At 45.1% G+C, this 20,085-nt stretch overlaps 1 protein-coding gene across 4 annotated transcripts in view; it reads left to right on the forward strand.

The window, feature by feature from the left end:
- Positions 1–725: 725 nt before the first annotated feature.
- Positions 726–20,085, forward strand: part of ZNRF1 (zinc and ring finger 1) — a 112,522-nt gene continuing 93,162 nt past the window's right edge. For 3 of the 4 annotated variants that reach the window (XM_030818907.1, XM_030818914.1, XM_030818901.1), the window contains exon 1: positions 744–1,801. In XM_030818907.1, coding sequence (XP_030674767.1) covers positions 1,378–1,801 — 424 coding nt within the window. In that variant the 5' untranslated portion in view covers positions 744–1,377. Of the gene's footprint in view, positions 1,802–20,085 lie in introns of all 4 variants that reach the window. The other variant, XM_030818893.1, reaches the window with a different exon arrangement.

Consider the following 20,085-nt stretch of genomic DNA (forward strand, 5'->3'; position numbering starts at 1 on the left):
GAAACACAGCACATGGTAAACAAAACGGGGCTCCAGCCTTGGACAGAAGGTTTCTATAATCACTTCTAGCTGCGTTGTTCTATTTCCATACCCATATCTATTCACTTTTTATGGTACATCTATTGATTCTGAAAATTACATTTTACCTAAGGAATCTACTCATTTGCTTAAGCCCAAAATAGGAAGTTATGATCTAGTGTCAGCAAAACGCCGGATTCACAAGTGTCCCCATGGCGCTGTTTACCCCCAAATAACTAAACCCCGCCAAATGTTGAGATTCCGGACGTGAGGGGTGCTTGGATGGGGAACCCCCGAAAGAATGGACATCGCGTCCACCAGAGGGTGCTGTGAGGGCAAATTTGTGCCAGGAGGTGAGCTCGACCGGTGACCCTCAGAGCCAGGTAGGCGTAAGGAGTAAATCTCCTTCTTCCCGGTGTTTCCTTCCCACCCCCTCGAACCATTGCTGTCCCTCCCCCATACTTGGTTCCCCCTGAATAATTTGCCACTTTCGGGGACTTAAAAAGTGTTTGCTTTTCAAGGACATCTGGTTTCTGTGGCTAACGCCCAGTGGTCAGGCGGCCCAGGTCCCTGGCCGGCCCGGGGCGGGCGGTGGGTGGGGATTGCTGGGGCGTCAGCGGCCCGGGCGCCGCAGGGACCGCGAAAGGGTTAACCCGGCGGGGGGAGGGGGAGGGGGCGCGGGCCGCGCCTGCGCTCTGCCGCCCTCCATTGTCTCCACGGCGGCAAGGAGCGCCGGCGAGCGCAGACCCGGACCTAGCGGGGCGGCGCGGCTGGCGGGGCCGGCGGCGGCTGAAACGAGAGCGCGACGCGACGCGACGCGACCGCGGCTTCCCGAGCTGCGCCTGGCCGCCCAGCGCCGCGGCCCGCCCAAGGCCTGGAGGGGTCCGGGCCGCCGTCCATGGTCGCGCGGTCCTGAGGCGGGGGACGCGCCCGGCGCCCCCGGCCCTCCTCCGCCTCCTCCCGCGGGGCGGGCGGCCTCCTCCGGCGCCTCCCCGCGCCCGCCCGCCTCTCGCCGCCGCCTCCCTCCCTCCTTCCCTGCGGCTCCCCCGGCTTTCGGAGCCCGGGGGCGGCCTGTGGCGCGCGGAGCCCGCGCCGGACTGCGCCTCTTTGGACCTTGAGGGGAAACATGCGTTTGGCTTGGATCGTTTGAAATTCTGAGTTCGGGATCCCCGCCCGCCCGCCTGCCTCTTCCGCCCCGCGGGTTTTTTCCTTTTTCCTTTTGCTTTTTTTCCTTTTCTCTCTCCGGGTCTCCTTTTTGTCTCCCTCCCCCTTTATGCTCGCCCAGCCCTCCCTCCGCTGCTGAGAAGTGGGGGAGGGTCTCGGCCTCCAGGTTCCCGCCCCACCGGGGCCCGGGCGAGCATGGGGGGCAAGCAGAGCACGGCGGCCCGCTCCCGGGGACCCTTCCCGGGGGTCTCCACCGATGACAGCGCCGTGCCGCCGCCGGGAGGGGCGCCCCATTTCGGGCACTACCGGACGGGCGGCGGGGCCATGGGGCTGCGCAGCCGCTCGGTCAGCTCGGTGGCAGGCATGGGCATGGACGCCAGCACGGCCGGGGGGGTGCCCTTTGGCCTCTACACCCCCGCCTCCCGGGGCACCGGCGACTCCGAGAGGGCGCCCGGCGGCGGGGGGTCCGCGTCCGACTCCACCTATGCCCATGGCAATGGTTACCAGGAGACGGGCGGCGGTCACCATAGAGACGGGATGCTGTACCTGGGCTCCCGAGCCTCGCTGGCGGATGCTCTACCTCTGCACATCGCACCCAGGTGGTTCAGCTCGCACAGTGGTGAGTCCGCGGGTGGTGGAGGCCTCGGAGGGAGGGCGCGCCGGGGCGCCCCAAGCCTTCGCGTGCGTGCCAAGGTTTGGGAATGTAGTGCACGACCGGGATCTGTCTGCCTTCCCTTTGGTTTCCGATACCAAGGGGATGAATGGGATATCTACCCTCTGGAAACTAGGCTTTCTGCGAGGCTGCGGAGTCTGGCGATTTAGGACTCCCGGCGTGTGTTCGCTTGTGGAAGGGCAGAGCGAAGCCTACCTATTGGAGTCCCATTTATTGGCATCACCCTCCTCTGAGAAGAGGTCTTGTCTGGCTGAGAGCAAGTCAGCCTGGGTGCTTCCATTCTGCCACTGCAGCACTGTGCCTGCTTCACCGGTAACGGAGAGATGGAGCCAGTTGGAGCAAGCAGTGTCTCCTAAACAGAGAGTGTGAAAATGAAATAAAATTAGGGGCAAGTGATGCCTGGATTAGGGCTCTCACTCTGGCTGGGAGAGAGAGGTGTCCAGTTTTGCCACCCTGCTGGAGATCTGTTTGAAATGTTTAAAATGGAGCAGCCGGCAGGCGGCTGGCATAGTCAGGTGTGGCTGCTGTACGGAGGGCCCAGCCGACGAGTCTCGCGGGGGCTTTGCAGGACCAGGGCTCTGGTCACCCGTACTGCATGCAGCAGGCTTGGCTCCACGACTCTCACCTCCCTCCATCTTTTTTTCTTCTGCTCCATGCTAAATGCTTGGTCTTCCCGTGAATCTGCATCTTTTTGTAACAGAGAGCCTGTCAACGTGGGGCGTTATTGCCTGACTTTTGGCACATGACTGGGGAAAAGGAAGATTCAAAGAACCTGGATGAATTCATTTTATGAACTTCTGGTGACAGGCCAGCAAAAGGTTGGAGGGGGATTTCCCAGTCTCCTACCGGGAGGCCAAAAAAGGCCTGGCAGGAGGAAAACAGGTCTGTCTGCTAGGTCAGGCATCTAGAAAATTGGCCAAAAGGGATGTGGGGCCGCTATTTGCTAATTGGCAAGTTGAGTGAAGAAGTTACATCTTAAGATTCTTTTGGGTGAGTTGGGAAAATTTAGATATTGTGTAGGGGAAAGATTGCTCCTGCCTTTAGGGTACTTTATGGAGGGTAATACCTGTTGGATCACTGTTTTAACTACTGTGAAATAGGGTTGACTTTTGGGGTGTCTCTTCCCCCCCCCCTGCAAATAGCCTGGGGTTTGTTTTCATTTGGTTTGGTTTTTTATCAATTCTATAAACTTTAATTTGTGAAATAGTGTTGGGGGAGTAACGATTAGTGACTAATTTAGGATAACACTTAGAAGTAGCTTCTGAATTGTTAGGATGATATTTTAATCTCTGGACAGACCTCCGGATACCATTGGAGCTTTTCTGACCTCATCGAACTCTGCCCTGAGTGAGATGCAAGACATGATTGCCTTTGGCTCTTTCAGGCATTTGATCAAAATTAGGCATTTTGAAATTAATAATCTTTCCTATGAAATTTAGTCCAGAGAGTTAGCCATATTTTTGAGATGACTGGTTTGGTGTTTAAAAGAACTGTAATGAGCATCTGGTTTTGAACTTAAAAGTACTATAAGAAGTTTCTCTAAAGTCACAGAATTTTTTGTGTTGAAAAACATGAGATATGTAGGGAGGAAGAAAGGGAGTGCTTTTTTTGCTAAAATTTCTTGTCTCTTACTAAAAATTTATGTATTATGCTACTACCAGGTTCCATGCTACAGTTATGAGCTTGTAATTGGAGTCCAGAATTTCACTCCTAAGCTGTGAAACCTTTTTTTCATCCGGTTATGGTGAGGGTGGGGAGAGCCACTGAACTGTGGGGACAGGGAAGTTGGAGCATATTAATCCTTTAGGGAAGGGTGTCGAAAGTGTGTATGGGAGGCTGCTGTTAATATTGTAGGTAATCCATTCCTTACTGTGTAGGACCATCATGTCCTTCTGCAAGACATTGAGCATACCTACTGAATGCTGATAGCATCCAGCAGTTCAGTGTGTCACCCGAAAATGTCCCCAAGAACTCCCACATACCCTCTGGGGTGTGGGTGGTATCACTCTGGTTGAGAAACACTGCTTTAGGGATTTATTCTTTTATTCACATAAAGTAATTGGCTTTTCCTGTGCATTTCATTTGAGATGAACCTTCGTGTGCAGCATTGGTTCCATCTCACCTGAAACAGACCATGGGATCTTCCAGGACATCTGTTTCCTCTGTTGCTCATTGCTGCAAGAAGCAAAACTTGTTTCTGCTTTGGAGCCTTTGAGTAAGGTCTAAGCAGCTTTTGCTCTTGTGTTGCAAGATTGGAAGGGTAACGATTTTGGTGCACAATTGATTAGATGCCTGGAAGTCGATATGATGCGTTTGCTTGTGTTTTCAAGGTGCTCTTGCAACTCTTCATGGGCACAGAAAACAGTTGTCAGTGAAATACATGAGGGAGTTCTGTGTATACAAGGCCTTCTCAGAGAGCGTGGGCTTAGGCTGAGTCTGGAGGTAGAATACTGAAGGGCTCTGGTCCCAGCTCCTCCTCTGAGCAGCTGTGACCTTGGGCAAGACATATCCCCTCTCTTGAGCCTTATCTTTGTCATTTTTAAAATAGTTGTGGTCATCCTCATGAGCTCCAGCCTTGCTCCCCAAATCCCGGGAGAGGAAGCGCTGTAGTCACATTTGTCTTCCCTAGGTTCCTGGCTTCCCTGTGCTGTGACCCCCACGTATCCCATTCCCTATGCCTGGAGTGCTTTTCTGTCCATTCTTCACACAAATTTCTCTTTCTGATCCCTTAGGGCTTAGAGACCACTCTTAAAAATTGGCCCCTCCTGTTATTCTCTCTAGTCACTCACCTGTTACCTTAATCATTCTTTTTTTTGAGATGGAGTTTCGCTCTTGTTGCCCAGGCTGGAGTGCAGTGGCGCGACCTCTGCTCACTGCAATCTCCGCCTCCTGGGTTCAAGCAATTCTTCTGCCTCAGCCTCCCGAGTAGCTGGGATTACTGGCATGCGCCACCACGCCCAATAAGCTTGGGGCTAATTTCGTTTTTAGTAGAGATGGGATTTCTCCATGTTTATCATGCTGGTCTCAAACTCCCGACCTCAGGTGATCTGCCTGACCCGGCCTCCCAAAGTGCTGGGATTACAGGCGTGAGCCACTGCGCCCTGCACCTTAATCATTCTTAACACACTTTGTAAGTATTTTGTCTGTTTACTTTTTTCTGTGTACAGTTTGCCTAAAGTCTAAGCTCCATAAGAGCAGGACTGTGTTCCTTGATCTCTGTTATGGGTCCTGCACTGTGCCTGCCACTCAAATTTTTTGAGTACATGAATTTGAGTGCTTTATGTTCATCATCTCACTTAATCATCACTATAACTCTATGAAGTAAGACTGTTCTCTTCCACCCCCATTGTACAGGTAAGGAAACAGGTTTGGGGGAGGTTAAGGAACTCACACAAGATGAGGCGGTTAGTAGGTGGTGGAGATGGGATCGGAATGCAGGTCAGCTGGTGCCAGAACCTGAGCTCTTAACCAGTATCCTCTTCCGCCTCTTATCTGAAAACATCACGAAGCTGCGTGGTGTCCTGGAGATAGCGCCTTGGTTAGGCAGCTGATTAGCTGCATGACTTGTGACCTTGGGCAAGTGAGTCATTTAACCTCAGTCACAATTTATTCATCTGTAAAATGGAGAAGACACCTGTCCTGCTTGCCTCTCAGAGTCATGGTAAGGGTCTCATGAGATAATGTGCACAAAAGCCAAAGGACATTCCAAATGGAGAGTGGTGGAGTTCCTATGGGGGCACTCTCTTATAGTTGTCTGCCTTCAATCGCCTCAGATTTTTTTTTTCTTTTGAGACAGGGTCTTATTCTGACACCCAGGCTGGAGTGCAGTGGCGAGATCATAGCTCACTGCAGTCTCAGACTCCTGGGTTCAGATGATCCTCCCAGCTTGGCTTCCCAAAGTGCTGGGACTACAGGCCTGAGCCACCGTGCCAGGCCTAATTGTCTCAGAATTTGATGGGTGGAGAGAGGTTCACAGCTGTGCTAGCTGTAGCCCCCAAATGGAATCTGGTTCTGTGTCCTAAAGTCTGACCTGCATTAGTGGGCTGCTTTTACTCATACTGCCGCTGATAAGGGCTGCTTTATAGAAGCAGAGTGAGCCCTTTCCTTTCCACGTTAAAATGTAAGTTTTGCTGTAACTCCTAATGGCTGCCTCGGTGCTGTTCTGGAGGCCTCGTCATTCTCTTTCAGTAGTTCTGTTTGTCTCAATATGGATTTCTAAATGTGGAGTACAAAACATGCAGCATCCACCATGTTGAAAGAAGTTGCTGTTTTCTAGGTTCTACTATAAAAGGGCTGGCCATTGAGGGCTTCACTTCACCTTCTTAGTCATATGTGTATATATATATGTATGCATGTTCAGAAAAGTCTAAACTGTTCTTTATTGTCATCAAGCCATCAACTGAGACTGATACAAGGTGTTTGTGGTTTTTTTTTTTTTTGTTATTTATTTATTTTTGAGACAGGGTCTTGCTCTGTCGCCCAGGCTGGAGTGCCATGGTACAATCATGGCTCACTGTAGCCTCAAGCTCCTGGACTCAAGCCATCTTCCCACCTCAGCTTCCAGAGTAGCTGGGACTCAGGTGCGCACCACCACACCTGGCAAAATTTTATACAATCTTTTGTAGAGATGAGGTCTCACTATGTTGCCTAGGCTGGTCTCAAAGTCTGGGCTTTAAGCAATCCTCCCACCTCAACCTCCCAAGGTATTGAGATTATAGGCATAAGCCACCACGCCTGGACCAACGTGGCTTTTAATAAGTCTTTGAACATGCTAGCAGGATATCTCTTGGGTTCTATTTTGCTGCCACTGTAGGGTTCTCAAGTGACTTAATTTTCTTTTATTGTTAGCTAATGGGGGAGAATTGCCAACGCCCTTGGAGTGGATCAGAAAGCCTTTATGCCCTGCCATAGGTGTGCTAGAAGTAATGGGTCTTCACATGGTTTCTGAAGAAGGAAAAGCATTCTGTGGTCTCCAAAGAGCATGATGGGTCTCCTGCCCTGCAAAAGTTCTATTGTTAATGAAAACTTTTTTAAAAAAGCAGAATTTTTAGCTCTTTATTACCATGAGGGCTTATTTTCTTAAAATACAAAAGTTACCCGCAGGCAAAGATAATTTCTTGAAGGTCATGGTTAACTCTTGCTTACTGAGGTTTGAATGGTGTAAGAAACAGTAGCTTAGCTCTTAAAGCATTTGCTTTATGGGATACGTACATTTTGATATTAAACAAAGACCCATCTCAATATGTCGTGTCACAAGGAATACTTTGAGTCAGACCATTCTTAGCCAAAGAAATGAAGCAAGCTCTAGTTCCTTTTGGGAAAAGCAACATGCTTTGTATTTTACATATGTGGTATTCACCCCAAGCTTATTGGGCACAGAAATTTGAGTATAGTAGTTCCTCCCTATCCAAAGGGGATTCGTTCCAGTACCCCCAGTGGATGCCTGAAACCGTGGATAGTACCTCACCTGAACCCTATATCTACTATGTCTTTTCCTGTATATACATACCTTTGATAAAGTTTTATTTATAAATTAGGCACAGTAAAAGCTCAACAGGCGTAACTAATAATAGAACAATTATAACAATATGCTGTGATAAAAATTATGTGAATGTGTTCTCTCTCTCTCTTTCTCCCTGTCTCGAAAGTACAGCCATGCATTGCTTAATGACAGGGATACTTTCTGAGAAATGGGTCATTAAGGGATTTTGTCGCTGGGCAAACATCATAGGGTGTACTTACACAGACCTAGGTGGTATATAGCCTGCTACATACCTAGATTATATGTTGCTCCTAGTGCTCCTAGGCTACAAACCTGTGCAACATGTGACTGTATTGAACACTGTTGGCAATTTTAATACAGTTGTAAGTATTTGTGTGTCTAAACATAGAAAAGGTACAGTATATAGTGTTACGGGACCACCATCATGTATGCAGTTGCTTGTTGACCCATGCATGTTGGGTGGTGCATCATGGTATCTTAATATTTTAGACCTCCGTTGACCACGGGTAACTGAAACTGTGGAAGGTGAAGCCTTGGACAAGGGGTACTGCTGTATACCCAATTATAAAACTAAGCTGCAATTTTGACAGCTTCAAAATTAGAAAAACTTCATAGGGAAGTGGTGGTAACTTAAATGGGATATTGATTCTGCTCCTACTCATCCTTAGGTAGGGGTGTTTTTAATGACAATGGATCAGTGAGGTTAGAATCTTGAAGTTAGCCCAAAACCTAAATCTTAACCTCAGTCAGTTTGTTTGTTTATTTATTTATTGAGACAGAGTCTCACTCTGTCACCCAGGCTGGAGTGCAGTGGCATGATCTGAACTCACTGCAATGTCCACTTCCTGGGTTCAAGTGATTGGCCTGCCCCAGCCTCGCAAGTAGCTGGGATTACAGGCATGCACCACCACGCCTGACTAATTTTTGTATTTTTAGTAGAAACAGGGTTTCACCATGTTGGCCAGGCTGGTCTCGAACTCCTGACCTCGGGTTATCCGCCTGCCTTGGCCTCCCAGAGTGCTGGCATTACAGGCATGAGCTACCGTGCCTGGCCACCTCAATCTTTTAGGATGATGGGTGAATATAAATTTCAGTCTGTTTCTTTTCCAAGCTTTCTCATGGCCTAGTCTGAATCAGATGGTTCATAGTAATTACCATGGGTTTAGTCTTGAGTATGAGAAGGGGATTCTTAGAGACCCAGCAGTTTTCACTTCTGAATCTTAGGTTCTCACTAGAACACAGGTTTATCCTTGAATCCAGCAGTTGGGTTTCTGTCCTTTATGTGCTGTGTGGATGAAGGATGAGTTCTGGGTGTGAGTGAATAACCTGAAGACCAGCTCTCAAGTGTGAAGTGTGAAGCAAATAACCAAGTTTAATCTTTTTTTTTTTTTTTTTTTTTTTTTTTAAGACAGGGTCTCGCTCTGTTCAGGCTGGAGTGCAGTGGCATGATCATGGCTCACTGCAGCCTCAGCCTGTAGGGCTCAAGCGATCCTCCTTCCTCAGCCTCCTGAGTAGCTAGGACTACAGGCGGATGCTGCTACGCCTGGCTAATTTTTAATTTTGTGTAGACAGGGTCTCCGTTTGTTGCCCAGGCTGGTCTTAAACTCCTGGGCTCAAGCGATCCTCCTGCCTTAGCCTCCTAAAGTGCTGGGATTACAGGTGTGAGCCACCATGCCATACCCCAAATTTAATCCTAAAGCAGAAGCTGAAATAGTTTCTAGACTGGTGAGACTGTTTACCTTGAGACCTCCCTAGAATTGTTAGTGTTGAACACACAGCTTTCCTCTGTTGGGAGAAAGGAGGAAGGAATAATTCACTGGATCCCTGTGAATTCCAAGTTAGGGGAGGCATGATAAGAATTTATAGTGCCATCTTGGATCTATAACAAGAAGGAGGCAGATACAGACAAGAGCTCTCCTGATTTCTGTGAATGGTTCAAAAGGGTTCTTAAACTTAAAGATGCCGAGTATTCTCTAGGGAGGTACTTAACAATGCAGATGACTGGACCCCACTAGCAGAATTCAGTAGAGCTGGAGACCCAAGAATCTAAGTTTGTAACAAATGAACCTGAAAGCAAGTAAGAAGACCTTCTACGTCTGAAACTCAACTCCATCAAGCATTTAGTTTTTCTCTCCCCAAACAGAGAAATAAACTCTGAATGCTTTTTTGGTGTATTCATTAGCTGTTTTAAAAATTTTTTTTCTTCTTATTTTTCTTTAGAGAACGGTTTTTCTTCTGTTGCCTGGGCTGGAGTGCAATAGCAAGATCACACTCACTGCAGCCTGGAACTGCTGGTCTCAGGCAATTCTCAAGCCTTAGCCTCTGGAGTAGCTGGGACTACAGATGCTATGCTACCATGCCCAGATAATTTTTTTACTTTTTTTTTTTTTTTTTTTTTTGGGTAGAGAAGGGGTCTCACCATGTTGCCCAGGCTGGTCTTGAACTCCTGGCCTCAAGTGAGCCTTCCACCTCAGCTTCCCAAAGTACTGGTATTATAAGTGTGAAGCCACTGTGCCTGGCCTTTATTTTCAGTATTTCTAGTCAGATATTTTCTAAGCAATCTCTACAGCTCCCAGAAGGTAGGTTCAACCAGGAACAACATTGTTGGCTATTTAATGGTTTTCTTTTACATGGGACTAAGCATTATTGCCTACATATAGGCCCAAGCCAATCTGCCTTGGTCTGAGAATTGAAGTTGCTCTGAACAGAAGGTAATGGTGTCAGTGTCGCCTTTCCTTCTGCGCTTGTCTTCCTGCTGACTTTTCTTCTTTGGCTCTGGTGCTACAGAAGGGCTTCCTGAGTTACCCTCTTTCCTATATCTTCAGCCAGGCAGCTAGACAAGTCAGGAGCTTAGGATGAATCTAGGCTTTAAAGAGGTTTGAAGACCTGTTTTTCTTTTCTCTGACTGACCCAAAAGTATACGACTTTTTTTTCTTTGTGTGTAACGATCTGTTGAACAAAAACGTTCATTTATTCCATTGATAGCCTCTGGTATACCAGGACCTATGGTAGGTGCTGAGAATATATATATTTATTATAGAGAGATTAACTTATTCTTTCCAAGAATCTTTGCTTCCTCACTACTTAAGAGTCTGAATATTTTTGCTTTGGGAGATTTTACCTTTTCATCAGCTCCTCTGTTGAATAAACAAATACATGTAGGTGTTTGCCATGAGGCTGCTGCAAGGATATACTTCCCTTCACTCATTTTTTTCCAAAGCCCTATTTCTGGTTTGGGGCAGGTGATCTTTTCTTTGTGGTTCCAGCCAAGTACCTACCAAGAAATTCCTCGTATGTCTCAGTATAAGGGGTCCTCTGTCCTCTCAGTGAGAATATCAAAAGAAAAACTGATTTTCAAACTCTTCATGTGCATCTTTGATTTCAGTATCTTTGTCATCCCTAGAGCCACTTTTCTTTCTGGTCATTGAACACTATTTTCTAGAAGCATGATTCACCACTTTTTAAATCTGTCTCTGTAAAATTTATCCCAAGCCACAAATACCCATAAGGAAATTTCCGCCTTGCTATTGTAAGTCTATGTCTCTGAGCTTCACAACATCTACACTTCTGTGCTGGCTCCCCTCTCCCCCACCTCCCCAGTTTTTTTTTTTTTTTAACTGTCATAAAATATATGTAACAATTTACTATCTTAACCGTTTTTAAGTGTACAGTTCAGTGGTATTCTAAGTACTGCGTGTAAGTGGACTCGTACAGTATTTGTCTTTTTGTGGCTGTCCTGTTTCACTTAGCGTAATGTCCTCAAGGTTCATCTGCATTGTAGCATATTTCAGAATTTCCTTTCTTTTAAAGGTTGAACCGTATTCCATTGTCTGTCTACCACGTTTTACTTTTCCATTCATCTGTTGCTGGACGCTTGGGTTGCGTCCACATTTTAGCTATTGTAAATAGCTGTAATTCATTGTTAGAAATGTTAATTTCTTAATATCTCTTCAAGACCCTGCTTTCAGTCCTTTTGAGGATATACCTAGAAGTGGACTTGCTCCATCATTTGGTGATTCTATTTTTAATTTTTTGAGGAACCACCATACTGTTTTCCACAGCAGCTGCACCATTTTGTATTCCTACCAGCAGTGCACAGGCTTCCAGTTTCTCCACATCCTTGCCAATACTTGTTATTTTCTTTTTTTTTTTTTAATAGTAGCCATCTTAATGGATGTGAGGCAGTATCCCATCGTTTTCATTTGCATTTCTCTAATGAATTAGTGATGTTGAGCATCTTTTCATGTGTTTATTGGCCATTTGTATATCTTTTTTGGAGAAATATCTATTTATATGTCCATGTTTGAATCAGGTTGCCTCTTTTCTTTTCTTTTCTTGTCTTGTCTTGTCTTTTCTTTTCTTTTCTTCTGATAAGGAGTTTTGCCCTGTTGCCCAGGCTGAAGTGCAGTGGTTCAGTCTCAGCTCACTGCAACCTCCGCCCCCTGGGTTCAAGCGATTCTCCTGCCTCAGCCTCCAGAGTAGCTGGGATTATAAGGCGCCTGCCATCATGCCCTGCTAATTTTTGTATTTTTAGTAGAGACGGGGTTTCACCATATTGGCCAGGCTGGTCTCGAACTCCTGGCCTCAGGTGATCCACCCGCCTCAGCCTCCCAAAGTGCTGGGATTACAGGTGTGAGCCACCACACCCAGCCTGGGTTGCTTTTTTCTTTCGTTGTTGATTTTAGTCCAGTTTTAAGAAACTTTTTAAAGCCTTGTTTATGATAGCCAACACTAGTGACTGTAATTATTCTCCTCGGGAATAAGTAATAAATCTGTGTTATATTTGAGTATATTTTGCTCAAAATAAAGAATTGAACTAATTGTTTCATGCCAAGAGATTTTATGAGTACTTTGGCTGTTGGTAGTGCCTTACTTTCAGAAGGATAATTTTTGGAGAAATTTCACCTCGTATTTAGGTATGTATGGTCTCTCATCTTAGTCTTGGTGAATCAGACTTGTCATAGGAGTGCTCCAACTTTCTTGCTGGTAGTAGCCTGAGTCCTCTGAAAAGTAATTAATCCATACTTCATAAAGAGTTGTTCTGAAATTAGTCACCTCTGTACTGTACTTTTTTTTTTTTTTTTTTTGAGGAGTCTCGCTCTGTCACCAGGCTGGAGTGCAGCGGCATGATCTCCACTCACTGCAACCTTTGCCTCCCGGGCTCAAGCAATTCTCTTGCTTCAGCCTCCCAAGTAGCTGGAATTACAGGCATGTGCCACCACAGCCGGCTAATTTTGTATTTTTAGTAGAGATGGGGTTTCGCCAGTTGGCCAGGCTGGTCTTGAACTCCTGACCTCAAGTGATCCGCCCGCCTTGGCCTCCCAAAGTGCTGGGATTGCAGGTGTGAGCCACCATGCCCAGCTGGGAGACGCTTTAACCTGGATTCAGGAACAGAGGTAGGAACACCCAAGATCACAGGCTTCATCTGACGTGGTCATTTTGCACCTACTTCTTAGCTTTTTGGAGATCTTTTCATTTTGTTTCCATCTTAAATAACCTTTTCCCTGTGGAGAAGGTGCCTTTTTTGGAGAGAGCCGTTAAGATTCTTCTATCCTGCTGCCTGCTTGAGTATTCTGGGAATCCTACAAGGATTTGAGGGAGCCCTTGGGATTCCAGCCTAACAAATTAGTTTTCTGTAATATTGTTCTAGTCCATTTAGATTGTGTAAATGATCTAAATGGTGTAACACCATTTAGTATCAAAAGTATAACAGCGTTTAAGTCAGCTTTTCGGAGAAACTTTTATTTTTTAATTAAAAACAAACTTTTTTCGGAGACAGGCTCTCACTATGTTTCCCAGGCTGGACATGAACTCCTGGGCTTAAGACATCCTCCCACCCTAGCCTCCTGAGTAGCTGGGACTGTGGGCACACGCCACCATGCCTGGCCAAAGACACTTTTTTATAGCTCTGCCTGCTGCTATAACAAGTGTCCCTAAATACCCATGTACATCCTATGTTATTAGATTTCCTCAACTCTGGTTAGCTATGACTGAAACATTCATGCCGTTGCAGCCAGTGCCCTGGAAAGCTATAAGCAAGTGTTAAGACCTGTGATGAGGGCTGACTTGGAAGCTAGCTGCCGTCCATCTTAATATCTGACGAGCCCAGTCATGTTGGCTGTGTTTAATTCATCCATTTCCTACCTGCTTTCTCAACCCAGAGGCCAAGGACAGCACAAAAGGATAATGAATCTAAATGTCTCCAGTTTTTTGAGGTATAGGAATCTCCTATGAAGTGCAGACCTTTGAGAAATAGTATTATGAGCTGTTCTGTTTTGCTGTGGCTTTGGAAAACCTTTGGATTCCTCTACCGAAAATTTGTTTGAAAAAAAAATCTTTTTAATGAAACAGTGTGAGTCACAAAGCAGCCACCCCTTCTCATAATAGCATTTCTCACCAGGGGAATTTTTGGTAGCTGTTGGGGGAGGGATTTGAGTAGGTTGTGGATGATAAATCCCTTGAGGGGAACATAACCAAAGCCTGCCATATCAGAACGCTGGTGCTTTCCATGCTGACACCAAGCCCTGAATTCAAAGTGCAGGACAGCAGAATAGAACAGAGAAGCCTGTGCTCAGTGAATTGCTGCAGTAGCATGACCAGTGAGACTGGAGTTTCAATTAAAACACTGTTGTAGTGTAAAAGGATATGAGATGGAAGGAGACCTTGGGTTAGAGAGGAGAAGCCATTTATAGGCAGAACATCAGCTTTCTGGATTAAAGGATGGCTGTGGACCTAATGATGAGAATCTAGAGGTCATGGGGAATTTCCTTACTGTCTGTGCCCCTCTTTTCCATATGGTCAGCTTGGTGCTTGGCACTGATCATGGCACGCTTTACAAAGAGTGGATTCATATAAGGTCATCTGTGCTTTTCTAAGATTTTAGGTCTAAAGCATTTAGAGTGGCGCCCAGAGGAAACGCCACCCAGTCAGCCTCCTTGTGGGACAGTGAAAAGGAAACATTTAGGGATACCGAGAGCTTAGAACAAGCCAGGATTATGATATCGAATCTCAGTTGCCTTTCTTAAACTTTTCTGCCATTCTAGCCTGAATTTTAACTGTTTTTAACTTCATTGATTTACACTTTCTCGGGACTCATGTCTGAATCACTATCTTACATGAGCTACAGACAGGGAAAGGGCTGAACGGTTATTAGAAATGTGTTAAGATTTGCTTTCCTTTGGAAAGTCATGGCTGCCTTCTGTGTTTTCCTGGCTTTGTACTTTTCTTCAAAGGCTGTTACCGGTTCCAGGTCTCCAGAGCTCAATAAAGGGGAAACAGGAAGTGAGCATTTGATGCATAAGAGCCAGCAAAACATAATAAAGGGCACAGGCATGGAACCAGGAGAGAGAATTGTAGGAGTGAGTTTTCTTGAAGGCATCAGGTCTGTAGGATTAGAGATATATCCTTCAACAATGACTTTTAACTCCTTCAAACAAGGAAAAAGCAATTAGGAACCTCTGTTCAGAAAGGATCAAATTTTCTTAGCTTATATAGTAGAGGTTCAACACTTTTATATGATGGCATACAAGTAATTATAAAGTATCTTTTGCCTAAGGAGTTCAGAACACTTACAGAGAAAAGTGATGATGACCTTTATAAAGGAGTAAGAATTACTTCTCTGTCTCTTTACTTGAGGGCCCACACGGTAAGTCTTATCGTGAGTTCCAGCCTGGAGCCCTGACTCTTAATTTTTCTGTCCATTCACTTTTTTTTTTTTTTTTTTTTTGAGATGGAGTCTCGCTCTGTCACCAGGCTGGAGTGCAGTGGCGTGATCTCAGCTCACTGCAACCTCCGCCTCCTGGGTTCAAGCGATTGTCCTGCCTCAGCCTCCCGAGTAGCTGGGACTACAGGTGCATGCCACCATGTCTAGCTAATTTTTGTATTTTTAGTAGAGATGGGATTTTACCATGTTAGCCAGGATGGTCTCGATCTCTTGACTTTGTGATCCGCCCACCTTGGCCTCCCAAAGTGCTGGGATTACAGGCGTGAGCCACCGTGCCAGGCCTGTCCATTCACTTTTAGTAAGGAACTCTGAAGTTTTAGTCCTGCGATTACTAAATGGAAAAGTCACAGAGATTTGTGCTATTTCAATTTTGGTTCACTTGTACATTTCAGGAACTCAAATAGCTGTGTGACTCTGAATGGGAACTCTTTGGTGTGTTGGAATTATTTATTTATTTATTTTTAATTTTTTTTTTTTTTTCCCGAGGTGGAGTCTCACTGTATCGCCCAGGCTAGGGGGTAGTGGTGTGGTTTTGGCTCACTGCAACCTCTGCCTCCCAGGTTCAAGTAATTCTCCTGCCTCAGCCTCCCAAGTAGTTGGGATTACAGGCACACGCCACCATACCCGACTAATTTTTTTTTTTTTTTTTTTTTGAGATGGAGTCTCGCTCTGTCACCCAGGCTGGAGTGCAGTGGCGCGATCTTGGCTCACTGCAAGCTCTGCCTCCCGGGTTCACGCCATTCTCCTGCCTCAGCCTTTCCGAGTAGCTGGGACTACAGGCGCCTGCCACCTTGCCCAGCTAATTTTTTTTTGTATTTTTAGTAGAGATGGTGTTTCACCGTGGTCTCGATCTCCTGACCTCGTGATCGGCCCGCCTCGGCCTCCCAAAGTGCTGGGATTACAAGCATGAGCCACCGTGCCCGGCCAATACCCGACTAATTTTTTGTATTTTTAGTGGAGGCTGTGTTTCACCTCGTTGGCCAGGCCGGTCTTGAACTCCTGACCTCAGATGATCCACCCGCCTTAGCTTCGCAGAGTGCTGGGATTAGAGGCGTGAGCTGCTGCACCTAGCCTGGAATTCTTTTTTTAAAAATGAAATAAAAATTTAAGGCATTCAAGAAAGATAATATGCTCACCTACCGAGCAGATTATAATAACTAAAACATTACAGATATAATTGTACGTACCCTGGCCTATTCCCATTTTCTCCTTCCCTCTCCAAAGGGAATGACTGCCCTCACTCATGTTTTTCCTGCCATATATGTTCATGGTTTTGCTCCCTGTAGCTATCCAAAATAGCATTTGTTTTCTGTAAACTTTATGTAAACTGTATAGACATGGAAGGAGAAAGATATTATGAGGTGTGTGTGTGTGTATATATACTACCTCAAAATGGAGGTAGTATATAAATTCATTTTACTACTTATTGCTGTAGCACATTTATTTTCACAACTATACTCTATTGATCTATTTATTGATCTATTCTGTTATCAGTGGATATTAAAGTTATTTTTAGTTTTTGAAAATTTTGTTTCCTTACATACGTGAATGAGTTTTTCTAGGGTACATCCTTAGTCATGAAATAGTGGGGTTACAGGGTGTGTGTATGTGTGTGCGCGTGTGCGTGTGTGTATGTATCTTCAACTCATAATTAAATAATCCCCAGTAAATCCGCAATGTGCTTGTACCAGTTTACACTCCTGAAATAACATATTTTTGCTTGTTCTGTGTCCTTGCCAAAATTTGATATTGTCATACCTTAATTTTTGGCAAGCTCTAGTGGGTATAAATAGTATATTATTGTGATTTTATTTGTTATTTATATATTTGATAATATATATTTATCTATAATTAATGTATTAATATTGTATGTTTAATCATTGTGTTTCTTCTGTGAAATACTTGTTCATGTCTTTGACTCATGTTTACATTGGGTGGTTTAACTGTTTCTTACTGGTTTGTACGAATTTGTTTTTGTTTTGTCTGGATAATTTTTGGTTGTCATATGTAATGTAGATATGTCTTCTCTCAGTTTGTGGCTTACCTCTTTATTCTCTTTGTGATTTCTTATGGTTACTTAATTTTAAAGTAACTGAATATTCTAGTATTTTCTCTTATGGCTTATGCATTTTATGTGTTAAGAAATATTTAATTTACCTGAGGTCATAAAGATGTTAAGTTTTCTACTAAAAGTTTTAAGAATTTGCCTTTTGTATTTAAATCCTTAATCCAGATAATTAAAAAAAAGTTTATTGGCCGGGCGAGGTAGCTCATGCCTGTAATCCCAGCACTTTGGGAAGCTGAGGCGGTTCGAGACCAGCCTGACCAACATGGACAAACCTCGTCTCTACTAAAAATACAAAATTAGCTGGGCATGGTGGCACATGCCTGTAATCCCAGCTACTCAGGAGGCTGAGGCAGGAGAATCGTTTGAACCTGGGAGGTGGAGGTCGTGGTGAGCCGAGATTGCGCTATTGCACTCCAGCCTGGGCAACAAGAGTGAAAATGTGTCTTAAAAAAAAAAATTGTGTATGTAGTTTCAAGACAGGATCTCACTCTGTTGTCCAGGCTGGACTGTGGTGGCATGATCACTGCTTACTGCAGCCTGAAACTCTTGGACTCACGTGATCCTCCCACCTCAGTCTCCTGGGTAGCTGGGATTACAGGTGTGTACTGCCATATCTGAGTAATTCAAAGTACTGGGATAATAGACGTGAGCCACAGCTCCCAGCCTATAATTAAATTTGAATGGGGCAACATAGGGATATATATATTTTTCCATATATGAATAACCAGCTCTCTCAGCAGCATTTGAGGAGTAGTAAAGTCATCTATCCTTGTGCTAATCCTCTTTTTTGTTTTGTTTTTTTTTTTTTGAGATGGAGTCTCGCTGTGTCCTCAAGGCTGGAGTGCAATGGCGCGATCTCCGCTCACTGCAAGCTCCGCCTCCCGGGTTCATGCCATTCTCCTGCCTCAGCCTGCCGAGTAGCTGGGACTACAGGTGCCCGCCACCACGTCCAGCTAATTTTTTGTATTTTTAGTGGAGACGGGGTTTCACCGTGTTAGCCAGGGTGGTCTTGATCTCCTGACCTTGTGACCCGCCCACCGCCTCAACCTCCCAAAGTGCTGGGATTACAGGCGTGAGCCACCGCGCCCGGCCGCTAATACTGTTATTTTTGTTTTTATTTATTTATTTTTGAGACAGAGTCTTGCTCTATCGCCCAGGCTGGAGTGCAGTGGCGTTATCTCGGCTCACTGCAACCTCCGCCTCTCGGGTTCAAGCAATTCTCTCACCTCAGCCTCCCAAGTAGCTGGGATTACAGGCACACGCCACCACACCCTACTAATTTTTTGTAGTTTTGGTAGAGACATGGTCTCACCATGTTGGCCAGGCTGGTCTCATACTCCTGACCTCAAGTGATCTGCCTGCCTTGGCTTTCCAAAGTGCTGGGATTACAGGCGTGAGCCACTGCACCCAGCCTATTTTTATTTTTTGAGACAGTCTCACTCTGTCACCCAGGCTGGAGTGCAGTGGTGTGATCTCGACTGACTGCAACATCTGCTTCCCGGGTTCAAGCAATTCTCATGCCATAGCCTCCAGAGTAGCTGGGACTACAGGCGTCTGTCACCATGCCTGGCTTTTTTTTTTTTTTTGTATTAGTAGAGATGGGGTTTCACCATATTGGTCAGGCTGGTCTTGAATTCCTGACCTCAGGTGATTCACCTGCCTCGGCCTCCCAGAGTGCTGGGATTACTGGCGTGAGCCACTGCGGTGGGCCTATTGTTTTATTTACTATGGTTTTGTAATAGGTCTTGATACATGGAAGGGCAAAACTGTGTTGGCTAACTGAATCTTTCTAAGGGACAAATAAGGGAATCCAGATAGAATCAACACAGTGAAGTACAGAGTACCAGGAACTGCTCTGTTTAAAGCTGATATTCTTTTTTAATGACAGGACATCTGGCAAACCCACCCTAATGGGCAGTTTCATTTTTTTCCGTACTCTATTGCACAAACAATAACATTTCCTGATGTCTTTGTATTGCAAACAGCAGAATAAACAGTTGTGTATGTTACAGACAACAACAGTAAAAACAACAAAAACTGGTTAGCTATTTTTGGCACTTTGTGCTTCCAGATAAATTTTAGAATCAGCTTTGTTAACTTTCTGTGAGGAGAAAAAACTGTTAGGATATTTATTAGAATTAAATTGAGTTTATCAGTAAGCCATTTTTGTAAATTTGGGTGTATCCATGAATCTGATAGAATTGATTTACAGATATAAGAATAAAAACTTTAAACATTTTATATACATTTAAAATTTTTGGAAATAATTTCAGACTTAGAGAAAAGTTGCAGAACTTACACAAATATTACATATCCATCTCCCAGAATTCTCAGAGGTTATCAGAAAGGCAAATCGTTGACATCCATTACGTTCTTGATTCTGGAAAGCAGCTTAAGGTCTTAATAAATACAACTTTTCAAGTTTAAGAAATCTGTATTGATCTGCTCCTGGGAATTGGAGAGCCATGTGATCTTAAAAGTGACATGGTGTCACTTCGGCTAGGCCTAAGACTGAGATCTCCTTTAATCATTGTTGGTCTGTATCCTTATGTGAACAGAAATAAATCCACTGCCACCCTCTGCTCCCAAGGTGCTTGGATCCAATCTGTTGAAAGAGGGGCTTCTTAGACAGTTGTAGGCTAGATAATTCAAATCAAGTGGGCATCAGGATGACACAAGAATGGCTTCTGGAAGTTTGGCTCAGCTGAGCCAGAGATGCCTTTATTGGAGGAATGGGACACCCTCTCGGGAGAGACAGTATAGGGTAGTAGTTAAGGTCACAGGCTTGGCACCAGACTGTCTTTGGTGTGAATCCCAGTGTTGCTAATTTTTAGTTTTGGCAACTTGGGCAAGTGACCTAACAACCTGTGCCTTAATTTCTTTACCTCTAAAGTGAAGCTAACAATAATAACAGTATCTATCATATAGGACTCATA

The sequence above is a fragment of the Nomascus leucogenys genome, chromosome 2 (assembly GCF_006542625.1).
Source record: "Nomascus leucogenys isolate Asia chromosome 2, Asia_NLE_v1, whole genome shotgun sequence".
Lineage (NCBI taxonomy): Eukaryota > Metazoa > Chordata > Mammalia > Primates > Hylobatidae > Nomascus > Nomascus leucogenys.